Below are 16,169 nucleotides of genomic sequence, written 5' to 3'. Positions count from 1 at the left end.
CTGGTGTGCCTCTACACCTGGTTCCCTGAGAGCATTAAAGCCTGAAAAATCCATGGAGGGCTCTGAGACTCTCTTTATTTCTCTGCCTGAATTGATAGTGAACCTGCTCTGTGCATGCTGGCAAACAACTGGAAACTCACTTAAACAGCAAGGCAAAGATAGAGTTAAAGGTTGGAAGACAGTTACACAAGCAAATGCTAACCAAAAAAAAAAAAAAACAAAAAAAAAAAAAACAGGAACAACTATACTTATACCTGATAAAATAGACTTTCCATTAGAACAATAACAAGAAATAAAGAAGGACACTATGACTAAGGATCTAATACAAGAATAAATAACACTCAAAAATATGTATCTATACACTGAATGATGGGGCACCAAGATATATAAGACAATAATAGAACTAGAGAGATATTGATAACAATAGGAACCTTAAAACCCCACTTTACAATAATGGATCAACAAGACAAAGGATAAATAAGGAAGCAACAGCTTTAAAAGCAAAGCTAGACCAAATAGTTGTAACTGACATCTTCAGGACACTTCACCCAAAAACTGCTGCATACACACTTTTTTCAAGTGCACTCTGAACATTTTCAAGAATAGACAATGACTTGAGACACAAGTCAATTGACAATAAAACCACAAAGATTGAAATTATACCTGGCACCTTTTCTAACCACAATTCCATAAAACTAGATATTAAATAAAAGACAAAAAAACACATGGAAAAATATGAACACATGGAGATTAAACAACATGATATTTAATAGCAATTGGATAAAAGAAGAAATTAAAGGAGAAAGTTAAAAAGTACTTTGAAATGAATGAAAATGATGATACAAATTACCAGAATCTATGGGATGCAGAAAAAGTGCATCCCAGACCATTTTAAGAAGCAGAAAAAATCTCAAATTTTTTTACAAGCTAACATCACAACTAAATCGAGTTGAAAAAGAGGAACAAATAAGGTCCCAAATTAGTAGAAGGAAATAAGAGTAGAAATAAATGAAGTAGAGACGAAAAATACTATACAAAAAAATCAATGATACTAAGAGCTGGTTATTCTAGAAGATAAAACAAATAAACCTCTAGGTAGGCAAATTAAGAAAGAGAGAAAAAAAACATTAATAAACAGAATGACACATGAAAGAGGAGAAATCACTACAGATAGCACAAAAATACAAGAAATCATAAGCAGGGGCCTCCCGGGTGGCGCAGGAGGTTGAGCGCAGTGCTGTAAAGCTGTCCACAGCCTCTGCAGTGCCTGTTCGATCTCCACCAGCCATGGAGCAACCCACATGGTGTGGCAGACCTCTCCTGTCTTACCCGCTGCTCCCCTCAGCAGTGTATTTCGGTCATTCTGCCCGTTCTGTTCCCTGCCCTGTCTCTGGTGAATCCTCTCACCCCCTGCACCTATGGCCTGTACCCTAGTTCTCTGAGCCAAAACAAAACAGGAGCCAGGGGCCCACCTGCTTACCTGGTCCCAGAGGCAATGGTAACTACATTCCCTCAACAGGCCTTCATTTTTTTTTAACTTGCTAAATATCAAAGGTGAAAATGCTAAATTGTTCATTACTGGTGATGTTGGAACATCTTCTGTGTTTACTAAACCAGTCCTTTTTTTTGATACTTAAAAAAAAAATTATTTTTGTGTAAACTGGTGTGCAGGGGGTGAGAGGATTCACCAGAGACAGAGTGGGGAGCAGAGCAGGCAGATCTACTGAAATCCACTGCTGAGGGGAGCAGCAGGTAAGACAGGAGGGGTCTGCTGCACCATGTGGGTCAGCTCCCTGGCCGGGGATTGAACTCAGCCATGCCAGTGGATTTTGCAGTTGGAGAGCTGAGACTTAACAAGGCCACCAGGGAGGCCCCAGACAGATTTTTTCTTTCTTTTGTGAATTATCTATTATGGTCTTTCCCATGATTGATACGATAAATAAAATTTAAAAATGTAAAATATGTTTACGAATACAAAATGTCATATTCAAAAATAAAATGTGATCTATGGTGTATCACCATAGTTAATGAAAAGACAGCTTCCACTTTAGAAGCCCGCTTAGATGTGAAAGCACCTTTAATGATTATTGACACGACTCGGGGTGTCCCCTCCCATCAAGCGTGTGGCCACGGCGCCTGTCCCTCTGCCTGAGCTGGAGCATGACAACAGTACAGCCCGGGGGCCAGCTGGCGACGACAGGGACTCCCCTGCGGAGCAGCCGGGCCCTGAGCCGGCGCTTGGAGCAATCCTGAGGTACACACATCGCTCTGTTCCTAAAGCACCCAACCGAAGAGTGGCTTCCTTTCCACAGTTATGTAGACAAATATCACAATGATGAAGATCCCGAACACAGCGAGTCTGAAGCCCACTGGAAACAGCTCGAGCTTCGTGCTGTCGACACTCCTGGTTGGTGCGCAGTAGTCCTCGTCTGGGGTTATGCTTCTTCCTCTGCTTCCGGGGAGTGACGACCTTGCAGCACACCTGAGAAGACGTCAGCAGCGCTTAGGGATCTGTCCAGGTACTATCCGACCACCCGCTGAAAGTGGGTGGGCCTTGTGGCGGGAGGGGCGCCATGGCCCGGCTCTAGTGCCCGGCTCTGTATCAGCTGCAACCTATGTAGTGTCATCAGGGGACAGTAACAGATGTCAGGAGGTCTGGAGGTCTCTAAGACCCCGCTAGTGCAGTAGCTTTCAGTGATGGCAGGAGACTGATTCAGGAAGGGGAGGCATCAGTACTCGACCCCTCTCTCTCACCCCTCCAAAGGAATAATCATTGCCTTTCAGGGGGAGGTGGGAAGAGCTTTTGAAATCTGCTTATTTTTTGCTTAAAAGGGTGAGAGGGTACTTTCTGAAATCTTATAGTGAGAGCCTCATGTTCTTACCAGTCTCTTGCAAAATATGCCAAAGTTTCTTCAGAGATGATAAAAAGCTTTCCAGAAGCTGTTACTTTCTGCCCAATACAATGGCCCATGGAACTTTTATTTCACCTACCTACCTACCTACTTTCCTCACTATCTTTCCCTGTTTTTCAACACACAAATAGGAAAACACATGTCACATGACAGGGGATGAAGAAACATGGGCTCTGCGCTCAGTTCATGGTGAGTTGGGATCCCTCTCAAGCTCTCTGGCCTCTTCCCTTATCTCTAAACAAAAGCGGTGAACAGGAGCTTATGTGAGGCCCCTCAGCTTTGAAATGACAGGATACTATACATTTTTCTTCTTCTTAACAGATTCTTTGCAGACACAAAACCCTTCACAGGAATCTGAATGACAAATTTTCCCAGGAGTTACGGAAAATACTATTGCCTCATATGCTAGGAAGAGCATTACCTTACTCCCCAAGAATGCTTCTGAACCAGGCAGGAGATATCCAGAGAGTTTGGTTTAGTGGTGGAAGCCTGGAGGGTCTGATGAACAGAAAGGAAACATCAAGAGGAATTAATTGTCACCAATGTCTTGTACGTAAGGCCTATTTTTTATTCTAAAAATGGACTTATTTGAGGCCTCCCTGGTGGCGCAAGGGGTTAAGCACCACACTGTGAAGCAATCCGCAGCCTCTGCAACACGAGTTTGATCCCTGGCTGGCCAGGGAACAACCCACATGGCGAGGCAGACCTCTCCTGTCTCGCCCGCTGCTCCCCTCAGCAGTGTATTTCAGAGAGTCTGCCTGTTCTGTTCCCCACTCTGTCTCTGGTGGGTCCTCTCACCCCCCACATCTCTGGCCTGTACCTCAGCTCTTGTATGCATAAATAAATAAATCTTTTAAAAAAATAAAAAAGTCATATTCTCTGAGAACCAATAAAATGTTTTGGTACATGCGGTAGCTTAATACTTCAGAACACACATCCTTTGCCTTTATTCATTAATTAGCAAAAGCATCCAAGTCCCATGGGGAGACATTTCATGTCAGTGACTCACACATGAACGAGAGACATGGCCTTGCTGAGGGCCACACCAAAAGAGGGCAGCATCCTGTCCTTAAATATTAGCTCTTTGTTTTGCTTTTTTATCGATGCTCTTCAATTGCTTGCAGCTTTTTTTTTTTTTTATGAGCAAGCATCATTTATATGGGAAAAATAAAGTTAGTTTAAAAAACAAGTTCAGGGCCTCCCTAGTGGCACAAGGGATTAAGCACTGCACTATGAAGCAATCCGCAGCCTCTGCAGCACAAGTTTGATCCCTGGCCGGCCAGGGAGCAACCCACATGGTGAAGCAGACCTCTCTCCTGTCATCCCTGCTACTCCCCTCAGCAGTGTGTTTCAGTCAGTCTGCCTGTTCTGTTCCCCACTCTGTCTCTGGTGAATCCTCTCACCCCCCCTCCCCAGCACCTCTGGCCTACACCCCAGTTCTTTTTTTTTTTTTTAAAGATTTATTTATTTATACAAGAACCAGGGTAGAGGCCAGATGTGCGGGAGGGTGAGAGGATTCACCAGAGACAGAGCAGGGAACAAAACAGGCAGACAGACGAAGTACACTGCTGAGGGGAGCAGTGGGCGAGACAGGAGAGGTCTGCCGCACCATGTGGGATTCTCACCGGCCGGCAGGGATCGAACCGGCACTGCAGAGGCTGCACACAGCTTCACAGCACTGCGCTCAACCGCCTGCACGACCAGGGAGGCCCCACCCCAGTTCTTGTATGCATAAATAAAATAAATATTAAAAAAAAACCAAGTTCACCATGAACAAGGACTAGAAAATAATTTAGGAAAATGAAAATGTTATTCTGTAAAAAGGGTAGGAGGGATAATCATGACTTCTTTTTCTAAAAATTTGATTTTTGTAATAAAGTAAGAAGACTATGTCTCTGTCTCCTCCCTGTGAACTAGAGCAGCAAAGATTAAGTGACTTAATATATGCAAAGTGATTAAAACATCTGGAACATAGTAAGTATTCAGTAGATGTTAGTAATAATGATTATGAGGATAATTATTATTAATTTCATATTTGTTTTTCCTACTCTGTCTGGCTTTCCTTGATTGATATTTAATATTCAGGCCTTATCCTCTGATGTCTGATCATCCAGATTGAGGAGCCCGAGGAATGTAAAGATGCAGTGTCAGATGGCTTTGCTATCCACCCTTTACCGAGGGACAGGCCCCACAAAGACAGTAAGACTCACTGAGTTCCCCTAGGCCTCATCTAGTAGGCAACTGTGTGGCTCCATTTTGGAGGTGATGATCTGAGGTGCAGAAACTTTAAATAATTTGCCTGAGGCCACACAGTATTACAGTGGAGCTCTGTGCTAGAGCCCCCTGCCCCCCACTCCTCTCTGCTCCTCAGTTTCTAAAATAATTTCCCGGGCCTCCCCTGGTGGCACAGTGCTTGAGCGCTGGGTTGCGAGGCTGCCCGCCGCCTCTGCAGCGCCAGTCAATCCCCGGCCACCAGTGAGGGTCCCACAAAAAAATAAATAAATAAATAAAAATAATTTCCCTCTGGGCCTCCCTAGTGGTGCAAGAGGCTGGGTTAAGTCTCAGCACTATGAAGCTATCCGCAGCCACTGCAGCACGAGTTCGATCCTTGGCCAGGAAGGTGACACACATGGTGAAGCAGACCTTTCCTACCTTACCTGCTGCTCCCCTCAGCAGTGTATTTCAGTAGATCCGCCTGTTCTGTTCCCCACTCTGCCTCTGGTGAATCCTCTAACCTCTGGCCTACACCCCAGCTCTTGTATGCATAAATAAATAAAATAAATTTTTTAAAAAATTAAAGATAAAGATAATTTCCCTCTGGTAGGAAGTCAACTCTGATCTCTCGTCTTTATCTCTGGTCTATGTACATGTCCGTACATTCCTTTATGGACCTGAAGCTTGATTTATTCATTCAACATTTATTGTGCACTGCTGAGTGCCAGGTTCCACGCTGGCTGTGAGGATTTCTGCGTCTCCACTCAACCATTCCTGCCCTCAACAGCTCACTGCTGAGACTAGTTATTCTGTCAGTACTCTACGCTCATCAGACCACCCGCGTACCTCATGAAGCTGTGTTCCATTTCTTCATAATCAAGCCACAATACCCACCAGTTGGGTTCGCTGATAATTCAGTGTCTGCCCCCATCCCAGGAGCTCAGGACCCCTGAACTGAAGAGCCTCTGGTCCCTCTCATGCTGCAGCTGCTGAAGGGCTCACCCTGTAGCAGGCTGCAGGCCAGGGAGGCAGGAACTGGAGAATTCCCAAACCATAGTGGGGAGAGGGAATTACTGGACACCCTGCCAGCAGGACAGAGCAAGAGCCAGAGGAGGAAAGTCAGAAGACATCTGCCAGAGGAACTGGGCAGACTGGACTAGGGCAGGGTGGAGGGTGGGGCAGTGTAAAAGGGGGGCCCCCAGGGAAAGAGGAGGTTCCAGTTCCCTGCCCCACCCGAGGAAGGTTGGAGCTCAGCAGGGAGGAGGAGAAGCTGGAGAGGAGACTGGGAGGAGGAAAGAGGTAGGAAGGGGATCAAGAAGGAGACGTGGAGGAGGCACAAGGAGCAGAAGCTGCGCTTGCAATGGCAGCTTTATCTTGATTTTGATTTTGCTCTTTCCCTCTCTCCCTTCTGCCCCTTTCCTATGGGTCCCCACCAGGAGGTGCCTTAGATTTGTAACAAGCTTTGGGGCCTCAGTAACCCTGCTTTGGACCAACCCTGTTTGGCTAGGCATTTACCCACGAGGGGACGGGAGACTTTGGGTGTTTCCTGTGGAAACTATTTTATCTTTTTTTTCCTTCTCTTAATCACCCACTAACTATGTTAAAGTTCTTTTCCATTAAAGGTCTTATGAACTAGAGTACGTTTTGTCTTGATGTGGTGGGTGGCAGAACCCATTTAAATCAGGCAGGGTTTGGAGGTCCCAGGGTTACCCCTCACCCTGCCTGGTAACAGCAGAAGGGGGGCACATGGGCACTTGTGTGACTCACAGTTACCAGGGAAAAGGATAACCCTGGTTTTGGCAAGCGTGTTATTAAGACACCCCAACAGAGCATGTCACTATCCTCTTTCTGGCTCAACACACTCCAGGTGGGGAGGCCTGGCCTGCTGTAATCATTTGCTACTACCCATCCCCTACCCATACAATTGGTCTTGCAATTGTGTGTGGGGGTGAGAACCCACTACAGTGACCTGTTCCCCACTTTGGTCATTGCTCTTAGCACTGTTAGAGCACTCTTTAGAGTCTTTCACTGCCTCCTCCTCCTCAATTCCTTGTCCCATTGTTTTGTTTTGTTTTTTTAAAGATTTATTTTATTTATGCATCCAAGAACTGGAGTGTAGGCCACAGGTGTGTGTGTGGGAGGGGTGGTGGTGGTTAGAGGATTCACCAGAGACAGAGTGGGGAACAGAGCAGGCAGACTGACTGAAATACACTGCTGAGGGGAGCAGCGGGCGAGACAAGAGAGGTCTGCTGCGCCATGTGTGTAGCTCCCGGGGATCGAACTGTGCTGCAGTGGCTGCCAGTAGCTTCATAATGCTGAGACTTAACCCCTTGCGCCACCAGGGAGGCCCTGCCCCAATGTTTCACAGGTGATGTTTTCAGCAGGTTTAGTGGATACCCAGCAGGGCCTCTGGATGGCAGGAAGCTATGCTTTGCCCAGGAGCAGCCTGTCCCAAGGGCGCTGTTTGGAGATGTATAGACTGCCAGAGTTTCCTAAGAGGGAGTGTAGACACTTACCAATGTGCCACTGGGCTGGCAGTGGCCTGCTCACTGAGAGATTGCAAACTATTTCTAAGAATGTTGGGAAAAAATCTTTGACAAGCAAATTCTTTTTTAAAACCTTTTGAATTACAGAAAATTTTAAACACATACAAAAATAGACAACAGTATAATGAACCTCTACATCCCCATCATATGCAACTTCTTTTTAATTCTCTTAAACTTAAAAATAGAATTGTTAAATAAAGCATTTGGGGTACAGTCTGTTGCAAAATCAAATTATAGGATTTCACAGTTCTTAGGAATCAAATCCTCCCTCCCTTCTTTCCCCTACTGCCTTAGGAGGTTTAGATCTTTGATTTCCTTTTCTTTTATAACATATTTCCTTTGCTATCATTTATCTGTAGTCTCCTACCATATGTAAAAGGTGGACATTTTGATTTTCCAAAAAGGAGTAATTGTGGTCTGGCAATTGAACCGTGCAGGCATCAATAGTAATCATTATTACAAACACTGTATAACAGGGAAGGGTTACTGATTAATCTTCAACATAGTAAACAAAGTATAAAATTATATGCCCATGGCAATGGCAATGCAAATATAAACTGTATGTGCACATTCGCAAAATCTGAGGGAAATTAAATGAAATCAGTTTTTGGGTCAGGTGCTATGTTTGTAGTTGATTTATTTTTCGTCTTTAAAAAAGTCCTTTAATGCTATTATACTGTGGCTTTCACTTTAAACATCATTTACAATGGAACTAAAAAATATTGGTGTTCATTAAAGCAATGGCTTAGTAAGGGTAAATGGCACCCACAGGGAAATAAAATACTTTTGCTACTTTCTCCCTGTGCCCAGAGCTAGAATCTACAAAGAAAGCTGTTTCTGCAGTGTTCCCCGCTGAGGCCAGGGGCCTCCTCTGCTTCTCTAACCTTTTTACTCCACCCCAGCATAGGAGTCAGAAAATGACAGCCATCCATGTGATGCTGCTTACTGCTTTGCTTACAAATGTAGAAACTGAGGGCCTCCCTGGTGGTGCAAGGGGTTAAGAAGCAACTATGAAGCTATCCACAGCCACTGCAGCATGAGTTCGAGCCCTGGCCAGGGAGCTACCCACATGGCGCAGCAGACCTCTCCTGACTCACCCACTGCTCCCCTCAGCAGTGTACTTCAGTCAATCTGCCTGTTCTGTTCCCCACTCTGTCTCTGGTGAATCCTCTCACCCCCCCCCACCTCGGGCCTGTACCCCAGCTCTTGTATGCATAAATAAATAAATCTTTTTAAAAAAATGTAGAAACTGAGCCACAAAGACACGGTCAGCCATGACTGTCTCCTTATAATACCATCTGATGCAGAGGTGGCATCTCGCTAAGTATAACAGGGTGATCCCCAGGAGAGATGAGGTTCCAGGTTCTATTCCCCACCCTAAGGAAAGATGGAGCCAGATAGGGAAGAGAAGCCAGAGGAGACAAGGGGAAGGGAAGAAGGGGATCCAGAAGGAGGCCTGGAGGAGGCACATGGAGCAGGGACATGTGAAAAAGCTGTACTTGCTTCTCGGCCTTTGACATGTATCCAGGACTTGGGGGACATGGAAGGAGATACTTAAAAGGGACAGAGACCATGGGGGATGGTGACAATGGCAGTCTTTATCTTGACTTGGGTTTTGATTTTATTCTTTTCCTTCCAGACTTGCCTGCCCCCTTCTCCTCTTTCTTATGGCTCCCCCACCAGAAGGTGCCTGAGACATGTGACAAGCTTTCACGCCTCAGTGGTCCTGCTTTGGGCCAAGTCTGATTGGCTGGGCACTTACCCACAAGGGGATGGGTAACCTTGGGTGTTTGATTTGGAAACTTTATTCTTTCTCTTCTCTTCTCTCCATCACCCTCTAATTGTATTAAAATTCTTTTCTATTGAAGGTCTCATGCACTAGAATATGTTTTTTTTTTTTTTTTTTAAAGATTTATATATTTATTTATACAAGCACTGGGTACAGTCAGAAGCGCGGGAGCGTGAGAGAATTCACCAGAGCCAGAGCAGGGAGCAGAGCAGGCAGAAGGACCGAAGCACACTGCTGAGGGGAGCAGCGGGCGGCAGGAGAGGTCTGCGCGCCATGTGGGACCCTCCTCCAGTGGCCGGGGAGCAGCCGGGGATCGAGCCGGTGCTGCAGAGGCTGCGGGCAGCTTCGCAACCCAGCGCTCAACCACTGCGCCACCGCGGAGGCCCCACTAGAATATGTTTTGTCTTGATGCAGTGGGTGGCAGAATCCAAGTAGAGAGGGAAGGTTTGGGGGTCCTGGTGTGCCCCCCTTTCTGCCTGATAACATAAGTACTCCACATAAATAAAGTTTTAATATTCTCAGTAATACGCTATTAGGAAGGTACTTTTATTATATCCATTTTACAGATGAGAAAACTGAGGTGGAGAGCTTAAGTAGTGTGCCATGGTCATTCAGCTGGTAAGGAGGTGGCACCAGGAATTAACATAGACAACGTAGCCTGAGTCTCTGCTGCACCCACCACACTCACTGCAGGATGACAGCGCTGCTTTCCTAGAAGGGAATTAGAAATGTCATGTTCTGAACATCTATTATCTTGGGCATTCAACATGCCTCAAATCATTTAATCTTTCTAAAAATTCTAGGAGGTTATTATAGTCAGTGTTTTATAGATGAGAGAAGAGCGGCTTACAGAGTGGAACTATGTCCCTAGGTACATGTTTAGTAAAAAGCATAATGTAAACACAGATATTCTGGCTCCAACATCAATGTTTTTTTGTTTTGCCATATTCCTATTGAGAAAATTTATCACTAAAAAATATCAATACACATTTCTAAAATGGATTTGGTTTTCATTAATAAATTATCAGGGCCTCCCTGGTGGCGCAAGAGGTTAAGCACAGCAGTATGAAGCAATCCGCAGCTACTGCAGCACGAGTTCTATCCCCAGCCAGCCAGGGAGCTGACCCATGTGGCGCAGCAGACCTCTCCTGTTTCACCCGCTGCTCCCCTCAGCAGTGGATTTCAGTTAGTCTGCCTGTTCTGTTGCCCAATCTGTCTTTGGTGACTCCTCTGACTCCTTATACCTCTGGCCTGTACCCCAGTTCTTGTACACATAAATAAATCAATCTTTAAAAAAAAAGAAAGTTGCTCTACTTGGACTGAGACCATTAATGTTTGTCCATAAAGAAGTACTGGTGGTTTGCATTTCACAGGACATACACCTTGTAGTGTACACCCAAGCCTAGTCAGAATGTCATAGGCTGACACCTATAGTTACAGGCAATCAAAGAAGGGGTGCCAAGGGTTACACCTCTTACCCCTCCTTTATCTTATTCTCCCAGGATTTCCTACTGTTGGACTTTGGGGAGTTAGGAGGCAGCGACAGTCTTAAGATTCTCCCCTAACTGAAATATGTTACAGTTTCCAATCACTTCATTTCATTGATGCAATTTTTCTTTTAAAAAGTCCTATGTATAGATCCAGACATTTTTACAAATGACTTGGAGTAATTGTGACCTGCTTACAGGTAGATAAAAGTTTTTCGATTTAAGGTTTTCTAAAATCAAATTAATCCCAAATCCATTTGTTGACTAAAAATGATTAAGTTAATGAAAGATCTTAACAATAATCCAGACTTTTACTTCATTGTTTTCACCTCAATCTTAATTTAATAAAATTGTCATTTAAAAAACACTATGCTCTTTCAACTGAAGTATGTTACAGGGCAGGGGGAGGGGCACCCCAGAACACCCAAACCTGCCTGCTAAATGGGTTCTGCTATTTGCTGCATCAAGGCAGAGCATACTTTCGTACATGCAACGTTCAATGGAAAGGAACTTAAATATATCTCGTGGGCCTCCCTGGTGGCGCAAGGGGTTAAGCACCGCACTATGAAGCAATCCACAGCCTCTGCAGCACGAGTTCAATCCCCAGCCAGCCAGGGAAAAACCTATATGGCGAGGCAGACCTCTCCTGTCTCACCTACTTCTCCCCTCAGCAGTGTATTTCAGTCAGTCTGCCTGTTCTGTTCCCCGCCCTGTCTCTGGTGGATCCTCTCACCCCCACACCTCTGGCCTGTACCCCAGCTCTTGCATTCATAAATAAATAAATCTGAAAAAAATAAATAAATAAAAATAAAAATTAATACAACTCATGTGGGATAGGGAGAAGAGATGGGAAATATTATAGTTTCCAAAAGTAGGTAAATGCCAAGCCAAACAGGGTTGGCCCAAAACAGGACTGCTGGGGCCCAAAAGCCTGCTGCAAGTCTCAGGCACCTTCTGATGGGGACCCGTAACAAAGGGGCAGAAGGGGCCAGGTGAGAAGGAAAGGAGCAACATCAAAATACAAGTGAAGATAAAGGCTGCCATAGTCAGCCTCCCCACTGGTCTCTCGCTCACGTCTCTGTCTTTTTCAAGGGTCTCCTCCACATCCCCCAGGTCCCTGGTACAAGTCCAAGGCTGAGAAGCAAGCACAGCTTCTTCACATGTCTCTGTTCACAGACCTCCTCCAGGTCTCCCTGATCCTCTTCCTTCCCTCCCCTCCTGGGGCTTCTCTTCCCTGCCCAGCAACATCCTTCCTTAGGGTGGGGCAGGGAACCTGGCACCTCCTCTCCCTGGGGACTACCTTGTTACAAACAAATTAAGTGTTTTAAAAAAAATAATCTGCACCAGATTTACAAAGAAAAGCTGAAAACCTCCAGTATTAAAAAAAAATCTTCTAGCAAACCAGGAACAGAATATCTTTAATTTGATAAAAGGTATCTTCCAATACCTATATGAAAAATCATACTCAAAGGTCATGTTTTGGGCATAACCTTTAAAATTAGAACCTAGGAAAGAATTCCTACTATTATTATTATTTATTGTTGTCAGGAAGAGGTCTAGCCAGCAGAGGAAAACAAAAAAATAAAGGTACAGAAACTAGACTCGGAAGTATCTGCAAAAAATTTGATTGCAAGTCCTCCCTGGTGGTGCTTGGGGTTAAGCACAGCACTGTGAAGCTATCCACAGCCTCTGCAGCCAGGGAGCTACCCACATGGCACAGCAGACCTCTTCTATCTCGCATGCTGCTCCCCTCAGCAGTGTATTTCAATCAACCTGCCTGTTCTGCTCCCCACTGTGTCTCTGGTGAATCCTCTCACCCCCTCAACACACACACCTCTGGCCTGTACCCCAGTTCTTGTATGCATAAATAAATAAATCTTTAAAATTTTTTAAAAAATCAATTGCATTTCTGTTGGAGTAAGGAACAAACTCTGAGCCTGTGACTACACATGTGGGCTTGGCCTCTCTTGCTTTTCCAGTTCAGCTTGCACCGAAAGACCAGGAGGAGACATGTGGAGTGACAGTGGAGACTCTTGGAAGAGACACATGGGGAGAGCCATTGTCCTGACTTCATGGTGGACTGCTCGGTCCATTTCCAGTTCTGAATTTCTCCTTGGGTGACAGCTCTGAGACCTGCCTAGCCTTTTCTTGTTCCCCGCCAGAGGGTACCTTAGACTGTGGCAGAATTTTGGGCTCAGTGTCCCCGCTTTGGACAGACCCTGTTTAACTGGATATTTGTCCATTATGGGATGGATAATTTGAGGAGGTTTATTGGGAAACTGCAACAGGGTGGTCCCCAGAAAAAGGGGAGGTTCAGGTTCCCTGCCCCACCCAAGGGAGGGTGGAGCTCAGCCAGGTGGAGAAGAAGCTAGATAGGAGACTGGGGAAGGAAGGAAGCAGGATGGAGAGCCAGAAGGAGACCTGGAGGAGGCACATGGAGCAGAGATGTGTGAAGAAGCTGCATTTCCTTCTTGGTCCTGGACTAGTTGAAACAGATGTGGGAGTAGTTTGATTTGGAATCTGAAAGGAGGAGGTTCCAGGTTCCCCGCCACATCTAGTGGAGGGTGCAGCTGAGCGGGGAGGAGAAGCTGAAGGAGGCTTGAAGAAGACTGGGAAGAGACCTAGACAAGGGGCTTGGAAGAGACACATGGAGCAGAGAGACATGTGGAGCGTGTGATGGGGTTGGGGTTGGAGAAGATCAGATAAGACACCACGCAAGGTATAATAGGAAATCTGCACATACACACATCATTTATGGCCTGTCTGCTCTGAGTTAATTTTCCAGCCAGGACACGTCTGAAGGAGTGTGGGGAGCCAGCGCTATCTGAAGATCAGCCTCAGCCAGCAGGTCGCCCCTGAGCAGGTGTCAAGGAGGGTGATAAGGCGCTCAGGGCTGGAAGTCACAAGCTCCTGGCAGGCTGAAGGCCTGCTTCCTGCTGACCTGTCTTTGTTCAGCTCACTATAAAAAGCCAGTGGATGTGAAATGTTAAGCTGGTTTCTTTAGGGTGTTAACGCCCCGTCCCCTCCCATCTTCCAGATTGCTTGCTGTCTGATTAAGTTGCCTTTAAAGATTGAATTCCTGAGCCTCTCTGGTGGTGCAAGGGGTTAAGTCGCAGCACTATGAAGCTATCCACAGCCTCTGCAGCACTAGTTCCATCCCCGGCCAGGGAGGTGACCCACATGGCGCAGCAGACCTCTCCTGACTTGCCCACTGCTCCCCTCAGCAGTGTATTTCAGTCAGCCTGCCTGTTCTGCTCCCCACTCTGTCTCTGGTGAATCCTCTGACTCCCTATACCTCTGGCCTGTACCCCAGTTCTTGTATGCATAAATAAATCTTAAAAAAAAAAAAAGATTAAATTTCTGTGTCTACTCTATTGGCATTCCATAGAGAGCAGTGGCCCAAACTCCAGTCTTCCAGTTACAGTTGTACTTGCTTTTTGGCTCTAGACTTGTACCAGGGACTTGAGGGACAAGGAAGGAGGCAGGTGGGTTTGAGACAAGTAGAGACACTTGGAAGAGACATGGGTGAGAGACACTTGGGGACGCTGACAACGGCAGCCTTTACCTTAATTTATATTTTGATTTTGCTCTTTTCCTTCCAGACTGGCCTGGCGCCTTCTACCCCTTTCCTATGGTTCCCCATCAGAAGGTGCCTTAGATTTGCAGCAAGCTTTTGGGGCTCAGTGGCCCCACTTTGGGCCAACCCTGTTTGACTGGACATTTACCCATGAAGTGGTAAGTTTAGGTGTTTGATTGGAAAACTGTTATCCTTTCTTCTTTTCTCTCTCTATGCATACCATCCTGTTAAAGTTCTTTCACACTAAGAATATGCTTTGTCTTTATGCAGTGGGTGGCAGAACCCATTTAGAGTGTGCAGGTTTGGGGGCCTCGGGTATCCCCTCCAGTCTGCTTGCTAACAAATCTGTGGAAAGAACATAGTCTTGATTTCGGATTTTTAACTTTTGCTTTTTTTTTTAATTTTTGTGAGTTTTCTTTGTTTTTTGGTTTTTTGTTTATGGGCCTGTGATTTACTGTGCTATATACTGACAATAACACATTTAAAATATCATTTTTTAAAGATATGGTTCTCAAAAGCAACAAAACTTAAAAGTCTACCTACTACTAATAAAGCTAATAAATGATGAACATGACCTTTCTTGAGAAAATGATAAAGTCTTACTGAAGAACTTTAAAGAAAATTTCAATAAATATAAAGATGTAATAGTCTCATGAACATGGGCCTCCCTGGTGGCGCAGGGTTAAAGTCTCAGCGCTATCAAGCTATGCCAGCCACTGTGGCATGAATTCCGTCGTTGGCAAAGGAGCTGACCCACATGGCACAGTAGACTTCTCCTGAGTCACCCGCTGCTCCCCTCAGCAGTGTATTTCAGTCAGTCTGCCTGTTCTGTTCCCTACTCTGTCTCTGGTGGTTCCTCTCACCCCCCCATACCTCTGGCCTACACTCCAGTTCTTGTATGCATAAATAAATAAAATATATCTTTTTTTAAAAAAAGTCTTATGAACAGGAAAACTCAACAAAATATTCAGCTATTTCCAAATTAATTTATAAGGTCAATAAAAAATGTCAACCTATATTTTTACAGGAACATGATAGTTACTCTAAACTTTATGTGAAAGAACAAAGGGATGAGGGCCTCCCCAGTGGTGCAGCGGTTGAGCACTGGGCTGCAAAGCTGCCCACAGCCTCTGCAGTGCCGGTTCGATCCCTGGCCACCGGCGAGGGTCCCACATGGCGCGCAGACCTCTCCTGCCGCGCCTGCTGCTCCCCTCAGCAGTGTACTGCATCAGTCTGCCTGTTCTGCTCCCCGCTCTGGCTCTGGTGAATTCTCTCACCCTCCTGTGCTTCTGACTATACCCAGTGCTTGTATAAATAAATACATCTTTAAAAAAAAAAGAACAAAGGGATGAGCAAAATAAGGACACTATTTGAAAACAACCAGGTGCAGTAGGGCTTGCCATGGCAATCAAGATCTCATATCAGCACAGGTTAGACAAATCCATTAGAATAGAGACCCCATCACATTAATCACGGTTTTTATTTTCTCAGACTACCTCTCCCAGGCTGACTAATTTCTATACAGGAAACATGCTGTGAGCAGTCCTTTCGTACACAAACCAACCAGTCCAAAACCCATACTCCCCAAAGCCTCCTTTATCTAACTCTCATGTACCTTTCCAAGATTTCCTCCGCTCTGAGCCA

The 16,169-nt window shown here is 45.4% G+C and overlaps 1 protein-coding gene across 2 annotated transcripts in view; it reads right to left on the bottom strand.

Annotated features, from left to right (window-relative positions):
- Positions 1–2,060: 2,060 nt before the first annotated feature.
- LEMD1 (LEM domain containing 1) overlaps positions 2,061–16,169 on the bottom strand; it is a 31,629-nt gene continuing 17,520 nt past the window's right edge. Inside the window, exons 5-6 of one of the 2 annotated variants that reach the window (XM_054690096.1) lie at positions 3,334–3,410; positions 2,061–2,482 (exon numbers count right to left, since the gene is read on the bottom strand). In XM_054690096.1, coding sequence (XP_054546071.1) covers positions 2,275–2,482; positions 3,334–3,410 — 285 coding nt within the window. In that variant the 3' untranslated portion in view covers positions 2,061–2,274. The other variant, XM_054690097.1, reaches the window with a different exon arrangement.

The sequence above is a fragment of the Talpa occidentalis genome, unplaced genomic scaffold (assembly GCF_014898055.3).
Source record: "Talpa occidentalis isolate TD23 unplaced genomic scaffold, MPIMG_talOcc4v2.1 talOcc4.8, whole genome shotgun sequence".
NCBI classification, from domain to species: Eukaryota; Metazoa; Chordata; class Mammalia; order Eulipotyphla; family Talpidae; genus Talpa; species Talpa occidentalis.
The sequence above is the reverse complement of the archived record's forward strand: the minus strand, read 5'-3'. Positions and strand labels throughout refer to the sequence as shown.